This window comes from Phyllobates terribilis, unplaced genomic scaffold (assembly GCF_046119375.1).
Source record: "Phyllobates terribilis strain yellow unplaced genomic scaffold, ASM4611937v1 Scaffold_12__6_contigs__length_324123572, whole genome shotgun sequence".
In the NCBI taxonomy this organism is placed as follows: Eukaryota; Metazoa; Chordata; class Amphibia; order Anura; family Dendrobatidae; genus Phyllobates; species Phyllobates terribilis.
This window is the reverse complement of record NW_027362772.1, coordinates 138318015-138345704: the sequence shown is the minus strand read 5'-3', so window position 1 is coordinate 138345704 and position 27690 is coordinate 138318015. Positions and strand designations below refer to the sequence as shown.

Genomic DNA, 27690 nt, shown 5'->3' with positions numbered 1-27690 from the left:
TTATTGCAATTACACATGTTTTGTTATACACATGTTTATTTCCTTTGTGTGTATTGGAACAACACAAAAAAAAGAAAAAGGGCAAGTTGGACATAATTTCACACAAAACCCCAAAAATTGGCCTGGACAAAATTGTTTCCAAAACTGTGGGTAAACAACTTTTTTTCAAGCATGTGATGCTCGTTCAAACTCACCCGTGGCAAGTAACATGTGTAGGTAATATGAAAATCACACCTGAAAGCAGAAAAAAGGGGAGACGTTGACTAAATCTTTGCATTGTGTGTCTGTGTGTGCCACACTAAACATGGAGAAGTTACAAGTCCATCTCCAGAGATCTTGATGTTCCTTTGTCCACGGTGGGCAACATAATCAAGAAGTTTACAATCCATGGCACTGTAGCTAATATCCCTGGACGTAGACGGTAGAGAAAAATTTATGAAAGATTGCAATGCAGAATAGTCCAGATGGTGGATAAGCAGCCCCAATTTCCAAAGAAATTCAAGCTGTCCTGCAGGGTCAGGATTGATTAGTGTCAGCGTGAACTTTCCATTCACATTTGAATGAAATGAAACGCTATAGCAGGAGACCCAGGAGGACCCCACTGATTACAGAGACATAAAAAAGCTAGACTGCAGTTTGCCAAAATGTATGTGAGTAAGCCAAAATCCTTCTGGGAAAGCGTCTTGTGGACAGATGAAAGACCTTTTTGGTAAAACACATCATTCTACTGTTTACCAAAAACAGAATGAGGCCTACAAAGAAAAAAACACAATACTTACAGTCAAATATGGAGGAGGTTCAAAGATGTTTTGGGGCTGTTTTACTGCTTCTGGCACTGGGTGCCATGACTGTGTGCAAGGCATCATGAAATATGAAGATTACTAAAGGATTTTGGATTGCAACGTAGTACCCAGTGTCCAAAAGCTGAGTTTATGTCCTAGGTCATGGGTCTTCCAGCATGACAATGACCTCAAACATAATTCAAGAAGCCCCCAGAAATGGATGGAAATAAAGTTCTGGAGAGTTCTGAAGTGGCCAGCAATGAGTCCGGATCTAAATCCTTTTGAACACCTGTGGAGAGATCTTAAAATTTCTGTTGGCAGAAGGTGCCCTGCAAATATGAGAGACCTGGAGCAGTTTGCAAAAGAAGAGTTGTCCAAAATTCCAGTTGAGAGGTGTAAGAAGCTTATTGATAGTTATAGGAAGCGATTGATTGCAGTTATTTATTCCAAAGGGTGTGCAACCAAATATTAAGTTGAGGGTGCCAACAACTTTGTCCGGCCCATTTTGGGAGTTTTGTGTGAAATTATGTCCAATTTGCCTTTTTATCTGTTTGTTTGTATTGTTCCAATACACACAAAGGAAATTAACATGTGTATAACAAAACATGTGTAATTGCAATAATTTTCTGGGAGAAATACTTAATTTTTCAGAACAATTTCAATGGCCATGACTGTATGTGACCTTCATAGTTTTTACGGGGTTTCTGAACTCTATTTCACAAAACATAGCTGGTTTGTGCACTTCAATACACAGTCAATCAAGCAAAGGTGAAGCAGCTTTGGGATATGGTGGAATTGCTTAGGTATTTGCAGCATGAAAGTTACACTCCCTGAAAAAGCTGCTGTGAAACGCGCGTTGGTGTGCGTAGCAGAGGAATAATCCTTACTGTGCAATGTAGTCTGTATCACACATCCCTTATACTTGTCTTTTTTCCTTTTTCTTTGTACAATTTTTTTACATTAAATCAGATTTCACAATTCTTATTATATTTATCATATTGACAAAATTGTTTTTTTGCAATATTTTGATCGAAATAATATTAGTGTTGTACATTCTAGATCATGATTTCGATTAATTCATTCTTCTACTAATCATATATTCTATTTATACACCATAATTAATTCTTGCAGGCCCCTTTTTTCATTATTTAGTATATCATGTATAATGTTCAGATCAATTATTCCTCCTACACTTTGGCTTTTTTGTGTGGTTTTATTATACCCTTTGGCTCAATAAAGTAATTTCTATTTTTTCAATCAATATTTTTCATTGTTTCTAATTTGCCTTGCTGGGATACTTTTGGGGATTTATATTTTGTTGGTATTCCTTGACTTTCACATTTTTATGATTTATTGGTATTTCCTTCTAAAATGAGATATGAAAGTTACATAGACCAGAGCCCACTCCGAAATGTTTTTTTTCTCCTTCACCAGCTTTCTAAAAGCTAGCAATGACCCTGAAGATGGGAGGGCATATAGTGATTATACCATAGAAAACTCATTAACCATTCATTGTAAAGGTCAGATTAAAGAAAAATATATTTAATTATAAGGTTTGTCAAGGTAAAGATTCTTCGAAAAATCAATAAGCAACAAACATACAAAAGCAGTTGTACACTTCTAATGGGCCTAAAGCAGGAGAATGCACAATAATATCACAAAAAGTAGTCTGTGCTGAACTTACACAACGATAATGGACTAGGTAGGATGACACAGGTCACACTGTGACAGGACAGAATAGAGCTTCGTTCAGACATCTGAGTATTTATGGACTAGCCGTGGGTCTCCAGATAGGAATTTGACTGTCATTTAGGCCTCATTTAGAAGACAGGTTATTTTGACCAGACTTTGATCCAAGCATGGTCCAAGTGTCATCAGTTTTTCTCGTGCATGGAAAAAAAAAAGTATCTCTACCTTTTCCTACTTAAGAATCTTTGAAAATCGGACCACACTCGAATGTCTTCCAAGTGCTGTCTGATTATTCCATGGACTCACAGACTTGCATTACCTATTTTGATCAAAATGGGACATGTCTCCATGATGTTCTGCAGATTGCTCTGTCTGCAAAAAATTACGGACATGCTAATGGCCCAATAGACTATCACAGGTAAGGGTTGCAATCCGTGAAAAACATGTACAGCTCTCGTACGCAAAAACAGATGCCTGAATTAGGCCTTAGGCACATGGGAGGCTGAGTCCTGATCAGGAGACCAGCGGCCGGTATGTGCATCACGATCTGTTCTCAAAACGTGTTTAATACACATGTGAATGAGGTTTAAAGGGAATCTGTCACCACATTTTTGCTACCCCATCTGAGAGCAGCATTACCCTGATCCCAGTGATGTGTCACTTACTGGGCTGCTTGCTGCAGTTTTGATAAAATTTATGTTTTCTTTGCTGCAGATATAACAGTTCTCTGAATGTTCTGTATAACCCCGCCCACACCACTGATTGGCTGTTTTCTACATACTGTGCGTAGGCAGAAAGCTGTCAATCAGTGGTGGTGGCGGGGTTATGCAAAGCTCATGAATATGGAGGACTACATGACAGCAGGTTTACTTAGTCCTCTAGTGATAATGTCCTGCTGATAAAACTGTGATTTTATTAAAACTAAAGCTAGCACCCCAGTAAGTGACACATTGCTAGAATCAGGGTTTCTGTCTCTACATTATGCTGCTCTTAGATTAGGTGGTAAAAACCCGCTGACAGATTCCCTTTAAAATATTTAGTGAATTAAATGGAGCATTCCGGCATTTTTTTTATTCCCGTTAACAACCAGTAATTTGTTTGTAATTAGTGCATTACCGGTCACTGTGTTCTGCCATTTCCTGCACTGCTACGGTCCTTCTCCTGCATCATGTGCCTGCTGCTCTTTCTATGCAGATCCCACTGAAGACCATTAGTTCCTCTCTTACGCCTCGTTCACACGTTCAGTATTTGGTCAGTATTTTAGATCAGTATTTGTAAACCAAAACCAGGAGTGGGACAATCAGAGGTAAAGCATTTTTGACCCACTCCTGGTTTTGACTTACAAATACTGATGCAAAATACTGATCAAATACTGAATGTGTGAACGTGGCCTTAATGTGAATCTATTATAGGCTTGTTCTGAGCCTCATAGACTTACATTGAGAAAGTGACCTCTGGTCCACACAGAAGACGTGAGAGCCAGCTGATCACAACTACAATCACATGATGAAGGAGAGGGAATGCAGCAGCTGGAAACTGTAAGAGATGGCAACCGGTAAGTATTTAACTACTTATTGGTAAAAAAGGGGGCAATGAAAAAAACGCCATTAATAAAAGTAACAAGTAGTGTCTCTATTTAGGACTGTGCTGAACTAATAAAACTAATAAACTAATAAAAGACATTTATAGATCCTAAAAGTATCAGATTACAACAACAGTTATTTAAAAATAAGAGGTTATCTAAGGTGAATTATTATTATACTGGATTGTGTTGACTTCTTGTTTTGGGTGCACTGTGGAGTTCATCATCACTTCTGAACCTCTGATGCCCATTGACATTTTTTTGGACATTCCAGGATTTCCCTTCAAACTGGAACTCAAACTACTAAGAATGTTGTACGTCTGTGATCAATACTCTTCACATATAGCCAACTATGTTTTCTTTTTACTTACTTTTATCACTTAGTAATTTTGTAAGGATTGTTTCATTGTTTTTGTTTAAGGTAGTCTGCCAATGAGGGGTCAAAACTGCTGACAGACTCCTTGTTAAAGGGGTTGTTGGTCCTAACACATTGTTCATTACCTACAGTATGCATGAGATCATGAATATCAGATTGGTGGGGGTTCGACACTTGACACCTCTGTAATTAGCTGCTATCTACCTCGGTAATGGCGGGATGTTAATAATGTTTGGAACGAGAACATTATGGTTCTATACATTATTTTGTGGTATTGCAATATATATCTTATTCAAATGAATGGCAGCTAAGGTGCAGACCAACTGGCCACTGCAGGAGCAAAGGATAGCTGATAGTTGGGCGAGCTCGGTGTTGGACCCCAATTCATCTAATATTGATGACCTATCTTTAACGGGAACCTGTCACCAGGTTTGTCCCATTTGAAGTACGACCAGCACCTATAAGCCCTCTGTTACAGAATACTAGAATGCTGTGTATATGTCCTCAATCCACTCTGCAAGACACAAAAAAGAACTTTTATTAAAATTACTATCGACATGTTCCGGTCCGATGGGCATCACTGGTCTTGATCCGATGCCTCCTTTCTTGTTGCAAGCGCCGTCTTCCTTCTTGCGTCATGTTGACGCGTTCTACGTCATCGACACAGTGTCCTCCATCGCGCTCTGGCGCAGGCACACTTCTCTGCCGTTCTGAGGACAGAGCAAAGTATTGTAGTGAGCATGCTCTTTGACCTTTCCTTGTGCATGCCCATCACAGTACTTTGCTCTGCCCTCGGCAGGGCAGAGAAGTACGCCTGCGCAGGAGCGCCATGGAGGACACTGTGTGGATGACAGAGGACATGTCACCCACACGAAGCAGGGAAGGAGGACGGCGATCTCAGTAAAAGAGGAGACGCCAGATCAAGGCAAAAGACGCCCAATTGGAATGGACTGCACCGTCTGTAAGTAAAATAAAAGCTATTTCTTGTGCCTTGCAGAGCAGATTGGGGACATATATACAGCATTCTAGAATTCCATCACGTAGGGCTTACAGGTTCAAGCCCTACTTTATATGAGGAAAACCTGGTGACAGGTCCCTTTTAAGATAGGAAATCGATGTGCTAGTCCTGGACAACCCCTTTAATGCCAGCTGGCCCAGTGATCAGAAGATTTCTATGGGACTTTAGAAACCCCCCTTTACCAGCTGAGGAATTTCCACTTGGTCATACATTTTCCCTACAGAGGTTGCAGCAAGTAGTATTACATGATAACCAGTCCAATGGACCAGGTTTGCCAAAGCAAAATCTATGCTTTCGTGGTGCCTCTCTTGGGTTTGGACTAATGGATTTCACAGGCAGGAAACCTCTGTCCCTTTGGTGATGTTAAAATTTACTGAAAGGGATTTTATTAATTCAACAACCCTTTCAGTATTATGATATAATGTTATTATAGGAGTGGCTCCCTCTATAAGGGTGAGCTTCCTTATGGTAAGCCTCACGGCATGGGATTCAGGTTCCATGACACAGGCAAGCAGAACGTGGCCACCACATACTGTATTCTGAGAATCCCCCATCCAGTTGGGACATAATATAGATGGTGACGGTATTCTGCTGACAACAGACAGAAATGTAATCTCCTTGCCACCCCATAATGGCATTAGTCCAGGTGGTGAAGGAAGCCATTTTCATAATCACATTAAATCATGATATATATCTAATAAAATATCTAAAACAGATTTATAATCTGCAGGTAATTGCCACTTTTATATTCTCAATCTGAATGTACTAAAAATATATATATAATATTATAGTATTTACAATGGCAGGAAAACCAGAAGGTCATATCTAAAGCGGCTTCTGCCTGCCGTTTTGCCTTCTAATGCTTTGTGATAACACTTCTATGGTATCTCGAAAAAAATATTGGCATCTATGATGTATTCCTTGTAGGATGAGTTTTTCAATCTTAAATGCTAAAAAAGAAAAATAAATCTTATAAAGCGCTATAGGTCTCCTATCAGAGATTATTCTACGGAACAGCATTTATTTTCGAGCAGATGGGTGGAAATGTGAGATCTTCTCGTCTTGTAATATCGGATGATTATTTCTCGGAATGTGGTGATCCATGACGTGGGGGAAATATAGAATATTGTTAATACTCCAAAGGGTCACATGTTCACAGGACAAATCCAACAGGTCGCGCTATCCCTGAATCTGTCCAATGCTTCTCGCTTATATCTCTGCATTTGCGGTAAGGAAAATGTCTCTTTTGGTTACTCCCGTTTTCTTAGGTGGATGTACATGATGCCACTCAACATGCTGAGTGGAAAAGCCACCCAAGCCAGAACAAAGCAATGGCCGAAGGATCCTCCTTCACCCTTATCTTTATGAAACTCTGTCACATGGGTGGCATAGATCACAGCTCCCGAAAACACAGCCAGACCTGCACAAAGGATACAAGTAGTCAGTTATTCGGGATACTATCTAATGGAGTTCAATACAAATGCTAAGATTAATAAAACCCAGAAGAGATTACCACATCATCACACTCCTAGAATAATTTAAAAAAATCAAGAATGGGGAGAAGACTTTAACTTCTTCAGGACTACTCACTACCTTGAATGTCCCGCTCATACTCTTCTCAAAGTCACTGCATAGTAGCACAGTTACACATGACCATGTAGCTGTGGGCATGGGAATCCAGGTATTAGAGGCAGCACAATTCACCATAGAGAAGACACTCTATATGTAATTAACAAATTAAAGCTGCACTCTGAAATGCTATAGTATGTAAACATTGAACATATGAAATTGGAACTGCATTACTGCTATAGAAAATAAGTTAAAAATGGAGATACTTGGTACATAAATTGGCCAATTCATGTGAGCTCAAAAGCCAACGATAAGGCAACCTCCTTTGCTCGGACCCTAACCTAACATGACACTTCTCCAGGGCTGAAAGCCTACAATTATATAGGTAGTGTGAGAGATCAGCTCGGTGGAAGATGCAGTTTCGCACACAAGGATGCAGTTCGTCGGTGAAAACAAACTGGCGGTTTATTAAATGTCCATAAACTGGTCAGGATAACAAATTAAACAAATTATTCCAGGTACAAAAAGGTATAACAGAACAAAATTGAAAAACGACCAGTCCATAAAGCACGGCCTCAGCCGTTTAAATGCAAGTGCTTTCCTCTGACTCCAGCAGGTCTGAGCAGCACATGCAAGGCCTCCTCACCTTGCAAAACACACAGAGTGAGACAACATCAGTTGCCTTAAATAAGACTTTAAGACCTGGACTGGAGGTAAGTGAGCAGCTGATCCCACCCAGCTCTTTCAGTTGCTCGTAAAACCTGGACCCATAATCTGGGCCCATTAACATACCTCTCAGCGGTATGTGTGCTGGAGCCTACTTCTCCAGGTCCTACATCACCGAAGCTTGGCACCTTAGGGACACATATCTCCCGTCCACAACCTGTCCAGCTGCAACCTTACATACCCCCCCTCTGCCCAAAGCCGGGAGTGCTTGGCACCTTCTGAAAACATACAATAGACCCTTGATAGGGTATCTGCATTCCCATGTTGTTTCCCAGGCCTATGCTCCATCTGAAAGCTAAAATCCTGTAGGGCTAGGAACCACTTAGTTACTCGGGCATTATTTCCCTTCTTCTCTTGCATCCACCTCAGTGGGGCATGGTCCAACACTAACCTGAACCTTCTACCTAACAAGTAATACCTCAAAGTGTCCAACGCCCACTTGATGGCCAAACATTATTTTTTTCACTATGGAATAGGTCTTTTCACATGTGGACAGCTTCCAACTGAGGTACATTACAGGGCGTTACTCTCTGTTAATCTGCTGGGACAAGACTGCGCCCAGCACAACATCCAATGCGTCGGTCTGGACCACAAACTCTTTGAAGAAGTTGGGTGCCACCAAGACTGGCAGTTTACAGAGGGACAGTTTTAGTTCCTGGAAGGCCGTCTCAGCATCTGGGGACCACTTAGCCATAGTCGACTTCGTCCTTTTCAGAAGATCCGTCAGTGGGGCTGCTATCAGGGAAAAGTTAGGGACAAATCTTCAATAGTACCCAGCGATGCCTAGAAATGCCCCGACCTGCTTCTTCGTGAGGGGCTGTGGCCAGCTCTGGATCGCCTCCACCTTATTTATTTGTGGTTTTATTTCACCTCTACTGACCACGTAGCCCAGATACTTGGCTTCCTCCATCCCCATAGCACATATCTTTGGGTTGATGGTAAAGCCTGCCTTCCTTAGCGTGTCAAGTATGGCCTGAACTTTGCCAAGATGACTTCCCCAGTCCTGGCTAAATATGATGGTGTCTTCTAGGTAGGTCACTGCATACTTTTTGTGCGGTGCCAAGATCCTGTCCATGGCTTTCTGAAAAGAGGCCGGTGCTTCCTGCAACCCAAACGGCATCCTGACATGCTGATAACATGATCCGTATGGTGTCGAGAATGCCATCTTCTCCTTGGCCTCTTTGGATTGGGGACTTTGCCAGTATCTTTTCATGAGGTCCAGGGTGGTGATATACCGAGCTGGTCTTAGCCTCATAAGCTCATTTACCGCATAAGCTCATCTACCCTAGGCATTGGGTAGGTGTCAATCTTCGAGACCTCATTGAGATTCCTGTAGTCATTACAGAACTGCCACTCCCCATTTGGTTTTGGTACCAACACTATGGGACTGGACCAGCCACTCTTGGATTCTTCATTGATTCCTAGATTCATCATCAGCTTCACCTCTTTCGAGTTCACCTCTTGGCGTTTCTCTGGAATCCGATACGGTTTTAGATTGATGCAAACATGAGGCTCTGTGAGTACCTCATGCTCTACTACCTGAGTGAGGCCTGGCAACTCAGAAAACAGGTCTTTATTCCGCTGCAATAGCTCCTGACATTGCTGTTTCTGTGAGCTGGACAAGTTGTCTGCAACCTTCACATCTTCTGTGCTGACTTCGGACTTGGCTACCAGACAAGGAGCTTCCACGGGTTCTCTGTGCTGCCATGGTTTAATCAAGTTAACAGGGTAAACCTGGTAGGGCTTCCTCTTCCCTGGTTGGTGGATTTTATACTGTAGTTAACTTCACCAACTTTCTCTACCACCCCATAGGAGCTCTGCCACTTGGCTAGGGACTTGCTCTCCACTGTGGGCACTAGTACAAGTACTCGATCCCCTGGGTTGAACCATATCACTCTGGCTGACCTACTATACACCCTGGACTGTGCCTCCTGTGCCTTGAGGAGATGCTCCTTCACATTGGGCATCACGTTGGCAATCCTCTCTCATATCGCCCATATGCTCCACTATGCTTCTATAGGGTGTGGTCTCAGCTTCCCAGGACTATTTTGCCACATCCGGAAGTACTCTCTGATGGAGAATAACATATAGAGAAGCAGACAGTCCCAGACTCGGCCGACCTTCTCCAATACTTTCCTCAACATAGCTTTCAAGGTTTTGTTGAACCTCTCCACCAGTCCGTCCGTCTGGGGATGGTACACTGAGGTTCTGAGTTGTGAAATCTTCAGTGTCTTGCACAATTTCTTCATGACCTTCCACATGAAGGGGGTCCCTTGATCCTTCGGTAAACTGGTTCGAGAGAAGATATGGAGCAGCTCCCGTGAGATACACTTTGCAGAGGAATTTCTTAAGGGTACCAGGTAGCTTAATACAGGACCACCAATATATATTGATGTCCTCTTGCAGACTTCACCAGGGGCCCCACTAAATGCTTTGCTATGCGTTCAAAAGGAAGTTTGATGATGGACAATGGTACTAGGGGACTGCGGAAGTTGGACACCGGTGAGGTTAGCTGGCATGTGGTGCAGGAACGACAATAGCATATTATTATTCTGTATCACCCAATCCAGTAGAATCTCTGGAGGATCTGTTCCTGGGTCTTATCTGCCCCCAGGTGATCACCCAACACATGGGAATAAGCCATGTCTAGCACCCTGCGTCTATAGGGCCTTAGCACCAGTAACTGCTCTATTACCTCTCCCCTTGGCTTGGTTACTCTATAAAGCAAATCCCCATTCATAGCAAAATGAGGGAACCGACTGTCAGCCTCTGGCTCCTGAAGCACCCTGTTTACCACTGTCACATTTTTGAATGCACCTTTAAGAGTTGAGTCCCTTATTTGGGCAGTTCTAAAGTTTCCCTCGGACACCTCCAGCTCAGGGATGTTGGCCTCAGTAAATGCTACCTCATCCTTATCACCAAGAAGCACACACATGGGAAACTCGTCCCCTACAGTCTGCGGCGAGGTTTCTTTAGGGGTGGTCTGGCTGTTGTCCAAGCAACCAGGCGTCCCCGTTTTCCCCCACATGTCCAGAATAATGCAAAGTCCCGTCCGATTATTATGGGGAGCAGCAAGTCCTTGACGACCCCCACTTCATGAGACACGATGCCACAGTCAGTGTTTACATCCACCAGGGCCACAGAATATTTGTTGGCGTCCCCATGGATACACCGGACACCTACCACCTTCCCAGGGATTAGACGATGTGGAAGTGTGGCCCTTATCAGGGACACCAAACTTCCTGAGTCAAAAAGTCCAGTCACTCGTACCCCGTTTACAGACACTGAACATGCCCGAGGGCCCTCACCAAGTTGAGGAACGGCGCTGCAGGCGGGGTCGGCAAAATAGGAGCAATGCCGGCCTATGTTGCAGTTCTTTGGCTCAGAGTTCATGGGAAACAAGGCGGCTATATGGCCAAGGACATGACACTTCCAACAGAGGATGGAATGGGACTGATTACCCAGCTGTGACTCAGATGCCACCTGGGACTTTGGGTACCCCCTCTGTGTGGATTTTGTCCCCTTCTTTTGGGAGCCATCACCCCTTTGGAAACCCAGAAAGGTAACCTAACCTCTGCTTAACTACCCAGGGAACTCTCTAATGCCTGGTACCTCTCCACTAGGCCTACCAGGTCGTCTGCATTTTGGGGATCTCCCTGGGCAACCCAGGACTGAATCAGCTTAAGCTGTGAGTGGATAAACCGATCCATGAGCACTCTCTCAACCATCTGGGCTGGGGAACAAGTCTCTGGCAGCAGCCACTTCTGCACCAGGTGCAGAAGGTCGAACATTTGTGACCGGGGAGGTTTGTCCCTGTGAAAGTCCCAGAGGTCGGTCTGTTGTGCCCTGACTGCCAGAGTTACGTCCAGCCGAACTAAGATACCAGCTTTAAGTTAGTCATACTCTTTGGCGTATTGCAGGGCCAAATCAAAGCACGCCTTCTGTGGCTCCCCGGTCAGATATGGTGCTAGAACCTCCGTCCACTGCTCTGGTGGCAGTCTCTTACGGTCTGCTACCCTCTCAAACACGGCTAGGAACGCCTCGATGTCATCCCCTGGAATCATCTTTTGCAACTGAGTCTCGTCACTTCGGCTTAGAGGTGGTGAGGCTTCTCTGACGCGGAGAGCCTCTGTCAGGAGCGTCATATGTTCTAGCTGCTGTTGTTGATGCTGCCACATTAGCTGCTGCTGTAACTGGAATTGCTGCATCAACAGATAATTTGTCTCCTGCTGAGCATGTTGCAGATGCATATTCGCCTGTACCAGTTGTTTTATCCGCTCCTCCATGGTTGCGGACCGCTCTTGTACTGCTACAGCTGCCTTGACACAGGACATGCAGTTTCCAGACAGCAATCACCTGTCCTCTGGGATTTCTGCCAGCATTCAAAGCACCAACTTGTGAGGGATCGGCTCTGTGGTAGACGCAGGTTCACACACAGGGATGCAGTTCGTTGGTGCGAAAAAACAGGCGGTTTATTAAATGTCCATAAACCAGTCAGGATAACAAATTAAATAGCCTCTTCTAGGTAGAAAAAGGTATAACAGAACAAAATTGAAAAATAACTGGTCCATGAAGCACGGCCTCAGCCATTTAAATGCAAGTGCTTTTCCTCTGACTGCAGCAGGTCTGAGCAGCACATGCAAGGCCTCCTCACCTTGCAAAACACACAGACAGAGTGAGACAGCATCAGCTGTCTTAAATCAGACCTTTCAAGACCTGGACTGGAGGTAAGGGAGCAGCTGATCCCACCCAGCTCTTTCAGTTGCTGGTAAAACCTGGACCCATAATCCGGGCCCATTAACATACCACTCAGCAGTATGTGTGCTGGAGCCTACTTCTCCAGGTCCTACATCACCGAGGCTTGGCACCTCGGGGACACATACCTCCCGTCCATGACCTGTCCAGCTGCAACCTTACAGTAGGTAGAATTAAGCTCTGTTTAAAACCACCATAGGCTCATGGGTGGAGTGCTCGATCAGAAGACGTGTATTGCAAATATCAAAAGGACTTGATCGTCACTTCCAAACAGAAAGACAAATGTGAACAGGTGCAAGCTAATAGAGCCACTTAGGTTAGGGTCCCAGCAGAGGAGGTTGCCTTATTGCTGGCTGTTGGAGTCACATGAATTGGCCAATCTATGTGCTAAATATTTTCATTTTTAACTTATTTTCTATAGCAGTAATGTAGTTCCAATTTCATATATTCAATGGTTAGATACTGTAGCGTTTCAAAGTGCAGCTTTAATTTGTTTGTTACATATAAAGTGGGCAAAACAGGCAGGTAATCAGCAACTACCTGTCTGTTAGATATTAGGACCATAATAAAAAAATTAAATAGTCTTTGACAACCCCCTTAATGGAGAACCCTTGCTTTAAAGCTTTTTTTTGCCAAGACGTTGGGAAATAAGTCTTATCGTGGAAACAATGGTCCTTGCAGAAGAATCCAGAGATGTCATTCATATTTCATGAGTTTCTTTATATGTAAAACTTTGACAAATTCTCTATATAAGTAGCACATTAATTAAATTCCCTTTGAATCTGTAAAAGCTAACACTTCTAATGTAGTGTGAACTAATCAGTCATCATCTCCTGCAATCTCTCTGATTTATCATCAAGACAAAGACTCTTGAAAATCATTTGTAACTATGAGGATCTCATCCAAACTTTGCTCAGACAATGCTAAGTACAATCACTATAAGTAATGCAGGAGTGGATTTCGAGATAGAAAAAAAACATGAAATATATCCACTTTGAAATTAAGTAGAAATTGAGGACGTAATACTTACTAGCCAGAATTTGAAAGACACCTGTTGCATAAAAGAGTCCCCCTTTGTCCATAGTATAGAGCTGGCACATGAACAGCATGAAGGAGAAGCTGGAAAACAGGACTGAGAGCACGACCAGAGCCTGAACCGCGTGGAACCACTCTGAGGAAGACAGAGCACAAACTCTTCATGCGGAATATTCCTGTATATGGAGCTCAATGTAATCACTAATTGTTGTCTTTGACACTCACGGACATTTTTATTGAAACAATCTGGTTTGCACTTTTTATGGGGTCATTGGTATGGGGCGATCTGGCTATAATAATTGATATTTAAGGTGAATCTTAAGAGTTTTTCTAAATCGTTTGGCAAATATGGCCGGATTCCATCATGAATCCTAAATTCAAACCACTGAAAACATAATTTGATGAAAATTCATTGATAGGAAAATGTTTCCTTTTTTTCCCTGTAATTGAATACATCTGTTTCAAGATTGTTAGTTCTCATTAGAAGTCACAAGTCACGTCTAACCAGCACGTTGGGTTTCTATGAGGAGATAGGTCCAAATCTGCATGTTGGTCATGCTGCTGTTGTGATATATCTGGATTTTATAAAGGCATTTTATAATGGACCACACAATGGCCTCGTACTGAACCTCCAGAAGCATTGATTAGGGGATACTATGTACAAATGGGTAAAAACTAGTTACGGGAGAGGAAACAAAAAGTCATTGTAAATTGGGCATTTTCAAAACGGGATAATGTCAGCAGTGGGGGTCACAAGCATCAAGGATTTGTGCCTGGACCAATTCTTTTCAACCTCTTTATTAATGACCTTGTGGATGGGATAAAGAATATAATTTTAGTCTTTGCTGATGACACAAAACTTTGTAGGAGAATAAAAACTGAGCTTGACCGTATAATATTAGAGAACGATCTGATGTTTGCATGGGAAAAAACATGGCAGATGAAGCTCAATCTTGATAAATGTAGAGCAATGCACCACAGCCGAAAAAATCGTATTGCCGCAAATACATTGAATGGGAGTATACTCGGGACTACAGAACAGGAAAACGATTTGGGTATTCTAGTTACAAGTGAGCTTAGCAGCAGTACTCAATGTCAAGCAGCAGCACAAGATTAAAGGATGTATAAAAAGAGAGATGAAATCCCATGATCGCAATGTATTATTACCCCTCTATAAATCACTTCTAAAGCCACACTTGGCACAGAGTCAGTGTCTGATTCATGCTGCCTGTGGTTGGGACAGCATCAATCATTTGTCAGGTTCCCTTCACAGACTGCTGAATAAAGCAGCAGTGGAAACAAACAGAAGAGGGCCCCTGTGCAAGATGAATATATGGGTTCCCTATTGTCCAATAGGTCATCATAATGCACAATTCTACCTGCTTTGGAGGTAGTAGTGGCACCCCTTACCTATTGGGCTCCAGTGTGGCTGCACAGGTTGCACCCATGCAGTGTCCGTTCTTGGATTAAAGGGGTTTCCACTACAATATTTTTTAAAAATTAGAACTCAAGCATAACTGATACTGCTTCCCTCATCCAAGTGTGTTCTCTCTCGTGAACTCACTCTTGTAAAATTGGGCTAGAAGGGAAAACCCTTTAATGCTAATAACAAAATAAAGTGAATTATTGACTTAAACTGGTATTCCCAAAATCAAAAGTTATCCCTTATTGGCCAGACTGGGGATAACTTACTGATCACTGGAGGTCTGACTGCTGCAGCCTCTAGTGAAGCCGAGAACATGTCTTGGGCTCCTGAGATCCCGGCTCTGCAGAGTTCTTTCTTGAATGGAGCAGAGGTGCGCATGCTTGGTCCCTGCTCCATTTATTAGTTATGGGACTGCTGGAAATAGCAAACCACTGTATTCGGATTTCTCTGGCAGCCCCCTGACAATGAATGGAGCAGATGCAAAGAATGAGTACCTCTCTGCCATAGAAGATGAGTATCGGCAGAGCCCAGTCTTTGGATCTAGGAGACCTATTCTCGGAATGGCTAGGGGTCCTAGTAGTTGCACCCCCAATGATCAATAAGTTATGAGAATTCCCCTTTAATCGGAGTTTTACTGTTATGTAATTTCATAATACACAGAGGTTTCGTTTCTTTATAGCTAAATGGTCTTTCACCATTGTCAGTGACAGGAAAAAACGTAAAAATGAAAAATGAGGTACTCTTTGCCTCTGTATTTGATGCCAGCAGTTTCTGGTGCCAACAAGACAAGATTACAAATAAATATATCATGATGTTTAATGGGACTAAAACTTACCATTTGTAGACACTGAAGTGCACATCCAGCTTTCCGAGCTGTTGTTATAAATGCAGTCGTGCCATAGGTTCAGAGTCTCGTCTTGTGAGAGCACCCACCAAGACTGGAGGTATAATAAACACAGGTAGGTTAGGCGGCACGTTCATTTTCACCCATTAAATACTTAGCACTCGCCTGCATTACACGTAATTTTTCTTAATTTTTTTGTAATGGCAGCCAATGAGAGAGGCGTTCTAACATCGGCTTCAGTCTTCCTAAAAGCGTAGAATCACATTAATCGTTTGTGGCCTATGACGGGAATGTCATCACCACGGTCCAGATCTCTGTGACTTCCAATGATCAGTAGAATAAATTACACAACAATGTTGAAAAAAGTGCAGGACATGGGCGCTGCTGATAATAACCGACCAAAGAATAGTAGATGTAGTCAAGGTTCCTTTATTGGCAAAGTATTCAGGTTACTCGTTTCAATGCCGAATTGGTATCTTCATCAGGCTCAGTACAGTAAAAGTGCAGATTCATGTGGTATATATACTGAAAAAGGCTACAAATTTGGTGCTTTGTCCGTGCCAGTCCCAGCAGCTCCATTTCTGCATACAGCTCGACACAAGCGAGAGCTGACTATTTAAGCACATAATTGATGATGTGTATGAAGGAATGACTGATTGGCTCATTTCATTAGTTAAAGGGGATATCCGGGACTTTGTTTATTTTTCTCTATAGGGCTAAGTAAGAAGTTACTTACCACCCACCTGTTCTGACCGGCACCAATCTCTGCCAACTCAGAGTAGTCACGGACCGCTTCTGATGGCGATTCTGCTACTTCATTTGACCTCACATCAGCAGAGTAGCTCTTGCTCTTTCGGTGTGGGCATGCTAATTGACATTCGGCTGTCCTCTGCCTTACTGCGTCAGCAGTGACGCCCCGTTGATAGAGCAGACCGGAAGAGAAGATTGTGCTCTGCTGACATGAAGTCAAATGAAGCAGCAGAATTGCCAGCAAGAGCGGTCCGTGACTACTCTGAGCCGGCAGAGATGGCACCAAACACAACAAGTTCTTGGCCCCATAGAGAAAAATAGGCAAACTCCCAGATAACCCCTGTAAGTCACAGGGAAGAGAGCTGGTTTACCTACTGAAATGGGTCTGACACAAGAAGCGCTTTTCTGCATTGAACTCAACACAGAAATGGAGCTGCCAAAACCCGGGACCAATGTTCAGCAGAACCGCGGGACATGGATAGAACTTTGATGATGAAAGTCTATTGTGTATTTAAATTTTTAACACATCTTCAGAAGTGAAAATCTCCATATCTAGACCACCTATTTGTGGTTTTCCTTGTTTGATCCACATTCACCTTTATGGAACTGAATGTACTCTAATTGTCTTACATCCTTCTCTTTTTAGCTTTTCTTGGATTAACCACTTGAAGTCCACTCAGAGACTTTATACTTGTTCCATCATATGATGCATCCATGTGGCACCACATTGTACAATAGAACGCCTTATGCATTTGCCTATATAATATTATCACGTGCCTATATCCTTAGACTTTTCTGCCTTCTTGATGACTATATCACATCAGACAGTGAGCATACAAATGAGGGCTAAAGAATGTAAAATATTTTGAATATTTTTCTTTTAACTACTTAAGTGGACCACATTTTTGAAGATAACTGTGAATGGAGGGCAACTCGAAATGCAAGAATACCCTAAAAGTGTAAAGATACCTGACTCCTAGTAACTGTATTGTAAGCAATAATTAACACTATGATGGTGCATACTCCAGATGTTTTACATAAATGTTTTAACAAATTCTTTAAAGTAACACTATTATGTGTGGTATGAAATGGGTATAAGTACTATATTAAATAAGGAATGCAAGACAGCAGCTAAGGAATAAGATTCCTCGTGCCACATGAATCTCTTCATTGACGTTTTGCTAAGAACCATAAAATATGAAGTGTCATGTAACCAGTGTCGTATGATTCAAAAATAAAGCAAATCATAAGAACATTTTGTTGCCTGTTTGTGCCAGCACTGGTGAAGACCCCAAATGTGGTAGAAACGTGTTGTATAATTCAACGAATAAAAGAATCCTGATCTGTTGTTATCACTCCCTGGAGAATCTTCCTTCACCCGGGGTCTGTGAGAAGCTCCATCTGATTGATTCATCGTAATGAAGGATTTAATGGAAGACCATGTCAGAGATAACACTAATTTTAGCTAGGAAGTATCAGATGAAATAACTAATCTTTTCCACGATTAAAATTAATGGGAAAAATGTTTTTTGTCACACTATACATCCTTTTTTTAGTTATCTGCTCCATGACAGCATTGGTGACAAATCAGTGCCCCTAGGTTTAGCTTACTATATTGTTCTCCGTTATTGGTATGATATCGTTTAGATTTCTAAACAGAATTATACCAATATCAGCATAACATAAAACTTTAGATTGATTGACATATTTACTTACACTGTCAAGGGTGGCAACGAAGAGAATGATCAAGATGATGATGTGTAGGGCAGTTATACCAAAGAGCAGAAGACTCATTTTCCAATTCTTTATAAGAAACCTGCAGAAAAACAATGATCAGTAACCTCTTATTACATAATGTAAAAATAATGAGAAAAATGTGTACACATAAAAACAGACACTATCACATTTTGCAGATTCAGAAGATTTTAGCCCCACATATAAATAGAAATTATTATTATTATATGACTTTATGTCATGTAGTCATCTGATTCATGACGTCTTTTATTCTTTCCTAATTGCTAAAGATTGAAATATTAAAACTATTATTTATAAATACATTGCAACACAATTTGAAGCAAAGTTTCCCACTTTTAGTGAACTGTCCTACTTAATATTATTGAATTTATGATTATTCTCTTATATTAAAATTGCTCCCTTTGAAGAATCTATGTAATACAACAGGTAGGGAAATGGGGAAATCCAATTGTGTGTACAGTATCAGAGCATCATGTGGTCATCCCATGTGCAGGCGTAATTAATGTATAAGCCTCAAAGGTGCATGAGAAGACACCCCCATTTGGAGCTGAGTCAGTCACTTTCCACTAAGGTTTATTTCTAATCGACTGATTCTCAAATAACCAATTTAACCTGATTGATGATATGTTCTGTTCGTGCAATGGTGCAACAGTTTAGTTAAAGGATACTTTTCACTGGATTTTTTAATTTTGACCTGTGTATCTCCTCCAATTGGTACTGCTCCACTGAGTCTGGAAAAATTTGTATTTTCCTTCTGTGCCCCTCTGTTCCAAAGTTATACCCCTCGAAAATAATGATACATATTTTCCCGTCAACCAACTGGGCATATACTACAGAACCTCTCCGTTGGCGTGGCTGTGTTTTGATTGGCCAGCATCAGAAGAGAAAACATAAAAACCTACTGAGAAGTTCTGTGGTATACGCCCAATTGGTTGAAGGGAACATTTTGCACCATTATTTTAGGGGGCACATAACTTTGGAACAGAAGGACTCAGAAGAAAAAGAAAAAATGTTCCAGAATCAGCAGAGCAGGAGGACTTGGAGGAGATACTTAATTTTAAAAGAACCAAATCTCCTTTAATAAACATCCCTGTCCATTCAGTGGGGAAAATAAGTATTTGATACACTGCAAATTTTGCAAGTTTCCCCACCTACAAAGAATGGAGAGATCTGTAATTTTATTGTAGTAACTACTAGTTACACTTCAACTGTGAGAGCCAGAATCTAAAAAAAAAAAACAGAAAATCACATTGTATGATTTTTAAATAATTAAATTGCATTTTATTGCATAAAATAAGTATTTGATCATCTACCAACCAGCAAGAATTCTGGCTCTCACAGATGTGTTACTTTTTATTTAAGAAGCCCTCCTACTCTGCACTCATTACCTGTATTAATTGCACCTGTTTTAGCTTGTTAACTGTATAAAAGTCACACTGTTGGTGACATTATTATAAAATGGAAGAAACACAAGATGACTGTCAATCTTCCTTGGTCTGGGTCTCCATGTGGGGTCTCGCCTCATGGGGTAACGATGATTCTGATAATGGTCAGGAATCAGCCCAGAACTACACGGGAGGACCTGGTCAATTACCTGATGAGAGATGGGACCACAGTCTCAAACATTACAGTTAGTAACATACTATGCCGTCATGGATTAAAATCCTGCAGGGCACGCAAGGCCCCCTTGCTCACGGCAGCATATGTCCAGGACCGTTTGAAGCTTGCCAGTGACCATCTGGATGATCCAGAGGAGGCATGGGAGAAAGTCATGTCGTAAGATGAGACCAAACTAGAACTTTTTGGTATCAACTCCACTCGCCATGTTTGGAGGAAGAAGAAGGATGAGTACAACCCCAAGAACACCGTCCCAACCATGAAGCATGGTGGGAGAAACATCATACTTTGGGGGTGATTTTCTGCAAAGGGGACAGGGCGATTGCACCATATTGAAGAGAGGATGGATTGTGGTCATGTATGTAGATTGTGGCCAACAACGTCCTTTTCTCAGTAAGAGCAATGAAGATGAGACGTGGCTGCGTCTTCTAGTATGACAATGACCCGAAACACACAGCCAGGGCAACTAGGGTGTGGCTCCGTAAGAAGCATTTCAAGGTCCTGGAGTGGCCTAGCCAGTTTCCAGACCTGAACCCAAAAGAAAATCTTTGGAGGGAGCTGAAACTCAATGTCGCCCAGCGACAGCCTCAAAATCTGAAAGATCTGGAGAAGATCTGTATGGAGGAGTGGGCCAAAATCCCTGCTGCAGTGTGTACAAACTTGGTCAAGAACTACAGGAAACGTCTGACCTCAGTAATTGCAAACAAAGGTTTCTGTACCGAATATTAAGTTCTGTTTTTCTATTGTATCAAATACTTATTTCATGCAATAAAATGCAATTTAATTATGTAAAAATCATACAATGTGATTTTTTTTTTTTTAATTCTGCCTCTCACAGTTGAAGTGTGCCTACGATAAAAATTACAGACCTTTCCATTCTTTGTAGGTGGGAAAGTTTGTGAAATCTTCAGTGTATCAAATACTTATTTTCTCCACACTGTATGTACTCTATGGGGAAATACTGACATCAAGGAGGGATTCCCTTAACAGGACTTCCCCCTATGAGCTGGAGACATACCGACTATCCCACCTAGTCCATAAATTACATGATAAGCTATCCATGGCATGCAAGGCATTAATATGAATGCCCAGTGTAGTCGACTGACAGCTCCTTTTCCTGAAGTCACACAGCATAGAGGCTGTCAATCAAGCAGGAGGAAGCAGTGCTGGGCGGGGATTAGAGCTGGAGTGACAGAGACTTTAGATCTATAAAATGCTGTAAGTCAAGCAGCAGTAGGAGGTGGTGCTGGGCAGGGAATAGAGCTGGAGTGACAGAGGCTTCAGGTCTACAAATAGTCCTTCCGTCTCATTTGCATGTCTATTGAAACGCTGAGTTCTCAGTAATGGAGGAACGTACAGGCCATGTAAAGGTATTACTGAACTAGTCTTTGAAAGAGCTATATACACGTATAAATAATTTGGGGTATCAAATCCTGCTGACAGATTCCCTTTAGGAGTTGTAAGCTTGCATGTTTTGTATAGATGGTGGGATGGCCTTCAGAGTCCTTTTTTCTGGTGGATCCAGACTTACACTGAAAACATCATTTCTCCTAGTTAGATGAATCTTTCATGTATCGCAAGATTAGTAAAATACTAATCACTTAATAATGTAATCTCCTATATAACTTTCTAAACCGCCTGGTGTTAATCTATGGAGATTTAACACAGTCAGACTCGCAAATGTCACTTTCTATTAGACAGCAAAAATCCAAGTTTTACCCGGTAGCTGGCTACAAAACCATAACATCCAATTAAAGTTGTGGAGTTTATAAACAAAATAAATATACTGTATGAACATGGATCTAGGTCTCCATCCTACAGGGACATTCATGGTATTACATTCAGTGCAGTGGTCACAGCTTGAACTAAGGATCCTCCATCCATACGTCATTTCTGGCCAAAATAACCTAATTTGCTATAAATGATGCTATTTTACCTTGGCCAGTGGGGCACAGCTGACCCCATACAAAGATATAAATGGGATTTTATGATATTGGAATATGACAGGTCTGCAGGGACGGTGGTGGGTTACTCTCTATGACTACATGCACATCACTATCTATAGCAGTGTACCCTCATATCTGGACTAGGAAGTTCTGAGGGTTATTGTCACCACATTCTTCCTCCGCCTCCTCTGTGTATCCTCTCCTCCTCCATGGTTCTCCTCTTTGGTCCTGTTTATCCCTCTGGAAATGTGTTTTCCTTTCTCTATGTTCCATGCCAATGTTACACCCCTCTGCCCACAACTTCAGACACAGGATGAGATCACCACAGTCTGAAATAACTTATGATAAATGATGACTAAACTACTCCAGAGTGTCACTGAGAAGTGTAAGAAGACCATGTTCACACATATTTACTGCAGAGTTTTGGAGTAAATTTTGCACATTCATTCTGCGAAACAAAAAGTTATGATGTATGTGAATGGGGTTTAGGAAAAATATATGCAAAATTTAGATCATATTGTGAATTTTAATATTACCTATACTTTTGTAAAAGATGTTTTTCACCATTAGAAGTGGTGTCTAAGGGAACATTTCTACATTTGGGAAGTGCCAAGCAGGCGTAAGGAGACTTATAGGCTTGCAATGCTCCACTGAGAATTTAAATATGCAAATCGCCTCCTCAGAGAGGAAGAGGACAGAACCTCTAGTGCCACCTATTGGGGGTAGCAATACTAAAAATTAATATAAACCCTTTGCCACATGATTCAGGATAAGAATCCAGATCAGACATTCCATTCGCAGACATGTCTTTAGGGGTTTTTGCCCCTCATCAGTGCAAAGAAAGAGGTCTGATTTAGCTGGGTCAAAGGCCTCAAACAGAAGATTTAAGGGGGAATATTTCTCATTGTGGAGAGTGCCAAGCTAGGGTAAGGAGACTTATAGGCCATGCAATGCTTCTCTGGGAATTTAAAGGGAACCTGTAATGTAAACGAACACTATTAACCTGCAGATATGGGGTTAATCTGCAGGTTAATAGCGTCTGACACCGTGCGGCCACCACATTGAGAGCCACACTGCCGGAAGGAAATTAACTTTATTCCCCCTGGCAGGCTCGGTCTTTCAGTAATAAAGGTGGTGCTAGCTTGGTTTCAGTCACTGCTCTGTGTATAGGGAGCGGTGCTGTCACCATGCCCCCGACATTAACTTACAGCAGGCTCATCAGGCCAGCTATCAGTCAGTGCAAGGGGCATGGTTATAGCCTCTGATCTCTATACACAGAGCAGTGACTGAAACCGTGCCGGCGCCAACTTTGTGACTGAAACCCGATAGGTCATCAATGTCTGATTAGTAGTTCATAGTGCCAGGAGCGGCCGGAACTGCTCAGTTATGGAGCTGCACAACTCAACGGAATAGTGGCTGCGGCTGGGTACTGCACATCCGCCCCTAAAGATTTGAATAAGGGGCGGATGTGCAGTACCCAGCCGCGGTCACTATACAGTCAACTGAACAGTTCTGTGCAGCTTCGTAACTGAGCAGTTCCAGCCACTGTCGCACTCCCACCAGTCAGACATTGATGACCTATCCTAAGGATAGGCCATCAATGTTAAAGTTCTGGACAACCCCTTTAAGGAATGTCTGGCTTTGCTTAGCCTAAATAAATTTGTATCCTTACAGTATCTGTAATAAAAGCATTAAATGTAAATTATATACGGTGAATGATCGCATTTTGTAAGAAGAGCTTATGTTTTTTGTCAATGATGGATATAACTGTGAACCCTGAAGATTCTAGGAAACGTCTCTGCCTTGGGCACATTTGGCTTCATCTGGCTCGATATCAGGGAGGCATTCCTTCTTCATTCCAGTAAACAGTGGAGCAATTGACAAATAGTTATACTTTCCTCGCATGAAAACTGTTAAGTTTAGAAACTCCCCTGTTCCTCTACACAGCTACCATTCACTGAACTGTACATGTATGCCAATCATATATGGGTTGTGAAGGTGCAGAAAAATATAAAATAGTGTCCAGTTATGCTACAGATACATGGCATCTACTTGGAGTTAAGACATTAGTATTTTGTAAGTAAATGCGGAATAACGTACCCCTAAATATGTATTTGGATGTCTCCAAGGGGTTCTGTGGTCATATAAAGATTTGACGTTTCTGAAGGCTTCTGATATTCTTAATCAAGTATTTGATTGGGTACATTATAGTATATAACACAAGTTCCTGCTTCAGTGCCTTTTTAAGACAAGGATGTGGCATCGGTCACTATAAATGTCCTTAGTTTGACATTTAAAATGGATCTGTCACCAGGTTAAAAATGAATATTTTTTCTCTTATTTTTATTCCTGTTGCTCCTCTGTGTATTCTTTTTTTTTTTTTAATCCACTATACGGTTCCAGAGATGTGGGACTTTTTATTTAATGCTGATTTTTATGATCTTTACAAGAAGGCGTGGCTCACAGGATCCTCTGGGGCGTGTCATTAGACTTCTCTGCATAATTACCCTGTAAGCCACACCCCCTTAGAAAAGACAATAAAATCACAGCAAAAGAAGAAGGTGCAAATCTCTTCAACCGAATGGCAGATCAAAAAAAGTAAAAAAACCTGAAAAGTCAGGGATGCAAAAGGAATAAAATAAGAGCAAATTCTGGTCACTCGTAATGGCATATCCCTAGAATATGTAATTTCATTATCAGTGGGAGTCTGACCTCTACGTCCTAAGCTGCCCAAATCAGAGAAGTCCTCTTGGCTTCTTATAGTATAGCAACACTCCAACTGGCCTGATTTAGGCCAAACTGGCCAACACAACTCCCACCCTCTCCCCTGTCACTAAAAAGTGAGTATACGTTTTTCATGTATAGCCACCCTACCTAGGGTACTCTGTTTGCCTCCCACTGCGTCCTCTTCCCAATTTCAAGACCAATATTCCAGTCTTTCAGCATCCAAGGTGCCCACCAGAGATACATGTGGAGCGCAGTGGTAAGTCTAAACCATAGCTCCGCAGCACAGGAAAGGCAGGGTTTGATATATTTTAGATTTACCAATGTGTTCCTCATGTTAATGAGTCGGTCATATTGGATTAAGGAGGATAACTATGCCGGTCTTGGTGGAGGAGGCAGCAGAAAGCAAACAGAGGGAACCAGGTAAGATGAACATAATTGTCAAATGAAGGGTGGCTTTAACTAGTGTGTAAACCTTTCCAGCCTTGATGTGTGTAAGGGTGGTGGACTGTGCTTTCGTGTTCTCACCCCTGAAGAGACCAATTGTGGTTTGTTATAGTGTAATGTGCATTATGTCAAGAGTCTTGGTAAATATTGTGATATGGTTATGTACAGTTTATAGTAGTGTTATAAGTAATGTGAAGTATAATATGTATAATGAAAGATGTGATAATGTTAGTAGTGTACAGTGTAAGGCATAATGTGTTAGACAGGTAGTGTAGGGATGTAGATAGTTGACTGAAGTTTAGGTAGTGACATTAGGGTAAGATAGAGTTAATGTTTGGGACTAGGGGTAACCCTATGGGTTAGTGCTAGGGAAAGTGACAGAGTTCCTGTTAGTCAGATAGGGTTTGGAGAGTAAAGAGAGCAGAGCTGCATGGAAGGGTGACCTCAAGTGAGAGGAGACTAAGGACGAGAGATAGTGCGATCCTGAAGAGAAGTGATTGATGGGACAGAGTGGCCTCCCGCAGAGGTGTCCTTGGATACCAACATCAGAGCTTGTAACAAAGAAGGTAACAGACCTAAGCAGAACTGAGTATGACGGACTAGTGGGAGTCCCAAGTGTGCAAGTTCCAGGGCGCCAGTAGTGGAAGAAATAGGACGCGAAACGGAAGAGGAAGTAAGGAGACCTGCTGATCAGGACTGTAGCATTAAAGATGGGTTGTAGTGGAGTAGGACGAAAGAGTGTGCTTCACAAGCCCTAGATTAAATTAGACAGTAGAGACAATGGAATGGTGCCATATAGTAAATTATAAATAAGTAAACTATAGGTTAAGAAATGTGCCACTTCTGGAGGGAAAACCCCAAAATGTTGCAAATTATGGCATAAATTTAATTGCAACTTTTTATGTCAGAAAACTAGCATAGCCACAATAACAACCCAGCTCTATGTTCTAAGCCTTAACAGAGTTGGAGACTGAAATGGCTGAAACTTACTCAAGACCCAATTTACAAGCCCTTACAAGTTCCTTGCCGTTGGACCCACTGATCAGGACGTGTTGGCATATCCTAATGGTATATCATCACTTCTAATAGTGATATGCAAATAGTCACTTCAGAGGAAGAGGATAGGAACTCTAGTGCCACTTGATGGGGTAGCAATCTTAAAAAAGCCGGTGGACGAACAAAAGCACAGAAATTGTGATAAATTTCAAGTACTGATTAGGCAAGATGTCATCAGTCAGGATTTGGCCCAGAAACCGATATCAGGCTGCCAGGGCAAATAGCAGAAGCTTAAAGAATAAGGGTCAACACTGAGTTCTTGCATAAAATTGATATATTTGCCAATTACCGTAAACGTTAAAAACTTATAAAATGCTGATATAATTGTACTTCAGTAACCAAAGAAACATCGGACGAAAAGATCTAAAACCACTGAAGCAGTAAGCTTTGTGAAGACCAAAAATTTGTGTCAGTCTCATAACTTTTGGCCAGGACTGTTTGGGGTACAGTGAATGGTGTCTTTGAAAACGATAGTTCGTTTCGCAATAAACAAACCCTCATAAAGCTATGTCTACAGGAAAAAAAAAATTATAGCTCTCGAAAGACGGAGATTTAAAAATTAAGAGTGCAAAAACGAACATTGATCCACCTGGTGAGAGTGAAACAATAGGTGGTTTTCAGAAAAGCTTTGCCTACAGACCCTATAAGGCCACGGCCCCACTATCAGTATTCGGTCAGTATTTTTTCTCAGCAGTGGGAGCCAAAACCAGGTGAGGAACAATCAGAGAAAAGGTATAATAGAAACAATCACCAATTCTGCATTTATCACCCACTCCTGGTTTTGGCTCCCACTTCTGAGAAAAAATACTGACCGTATACTGACCGAATACTGATAGTGGGGCCGTGGCTTAACAGACAAGATTCTGATCTGTTGAAATAATAAGCAAGTGCACTCATGTACTGAACATACTGCCTGGCATTACTGCGGTGCACCTGCTTCCTATCACCACACATAGGGACACTTAAAAAAAGGTGATGTTTTATTAGACCATCTGCCCCCAAAGGGATGTGTTACTTAAAGGGGTTCTCCGGTCCAAACCGATAAGTGTGACTGCAGACTTACGAATCCCCCCAGCGCATGCACTGTGCGCTGCAGGGATTCGCTGGTTTCTGAGCGGGGACCGGATGCTATGTATGCGTTATACATACCCCCGGCCAGTTGGCGCAGCCTCGCTCCATACACTTGTACTGAGCAGCGGTCGCACCATGTCAAGTGACGTAGCCGTCTGATGAGCGTTGCAGACTAGAGGGCATGGACAAGTGTATGGAAGAGCGGCCGGGAGTATGTATAACTCATACATATCCTCCAGTCCCTGCTCTGAAACTGGCGAATCCTTACAGTGGCCAGTTTGCGCTGAGGGGGATTCATTAGTCTGCAGTCACACAGAGTGACTGCAGACTTATTGGTTTGGACCGGAAAACCCCTTTAATTTTGACCTCCGACTGGGTTACTATTAGTGCATACCTGACACCCTGATTAGTTGGTTCACTGATGTGTAAATGCATTCAGGTCCTATGAATATTTCCGGACTGCTCACCTAAACACTGCAACCATGATTTTTCCACAATTTGTCTTTCCACTGCAGACTATTC

General features: G+C 42.0%; 1 protein-coding gene across 2 annotated transcripts in view; it reads right to left on the bottom strand.

Annotated features, from left to right (window-relative positions):
* Positions 1–2303: 2303 nt before the first annotated feature.
* The window catches only part of EMP3 (epithelial membrane protein 3 (MAM blood group)), a 128284-nt gene continuing 102897 nt past the window's right edge, over positions 2304–27690 (bottom strand). For both annotated transcript variants that reach the window (XM_073656303.1, XM_073656302.1), the window contains exons 2-5: positions 18269–18368; positions 15794–15896; positions 13528–13668; positions 2304–6867 (exon numbers count right to left, since the gene is read on the bottom strand). In XM_073656303.1, coding sequence (XP_073512404.1) covers positions 6698–6867; positions 13528–13668; positions 15794–15896; positions 18269–18346 — 492 coding nt within the window. In that variant the 5' untranslated portion in view covers positions 18347–18368 and the 3' untranslated portion in view covers positions 2304–6697. The remainder of the gene's footprint in view (positions 6868–13527; positions 13669–15793; positions 15897–18268; positions 18369–27690) is intronic.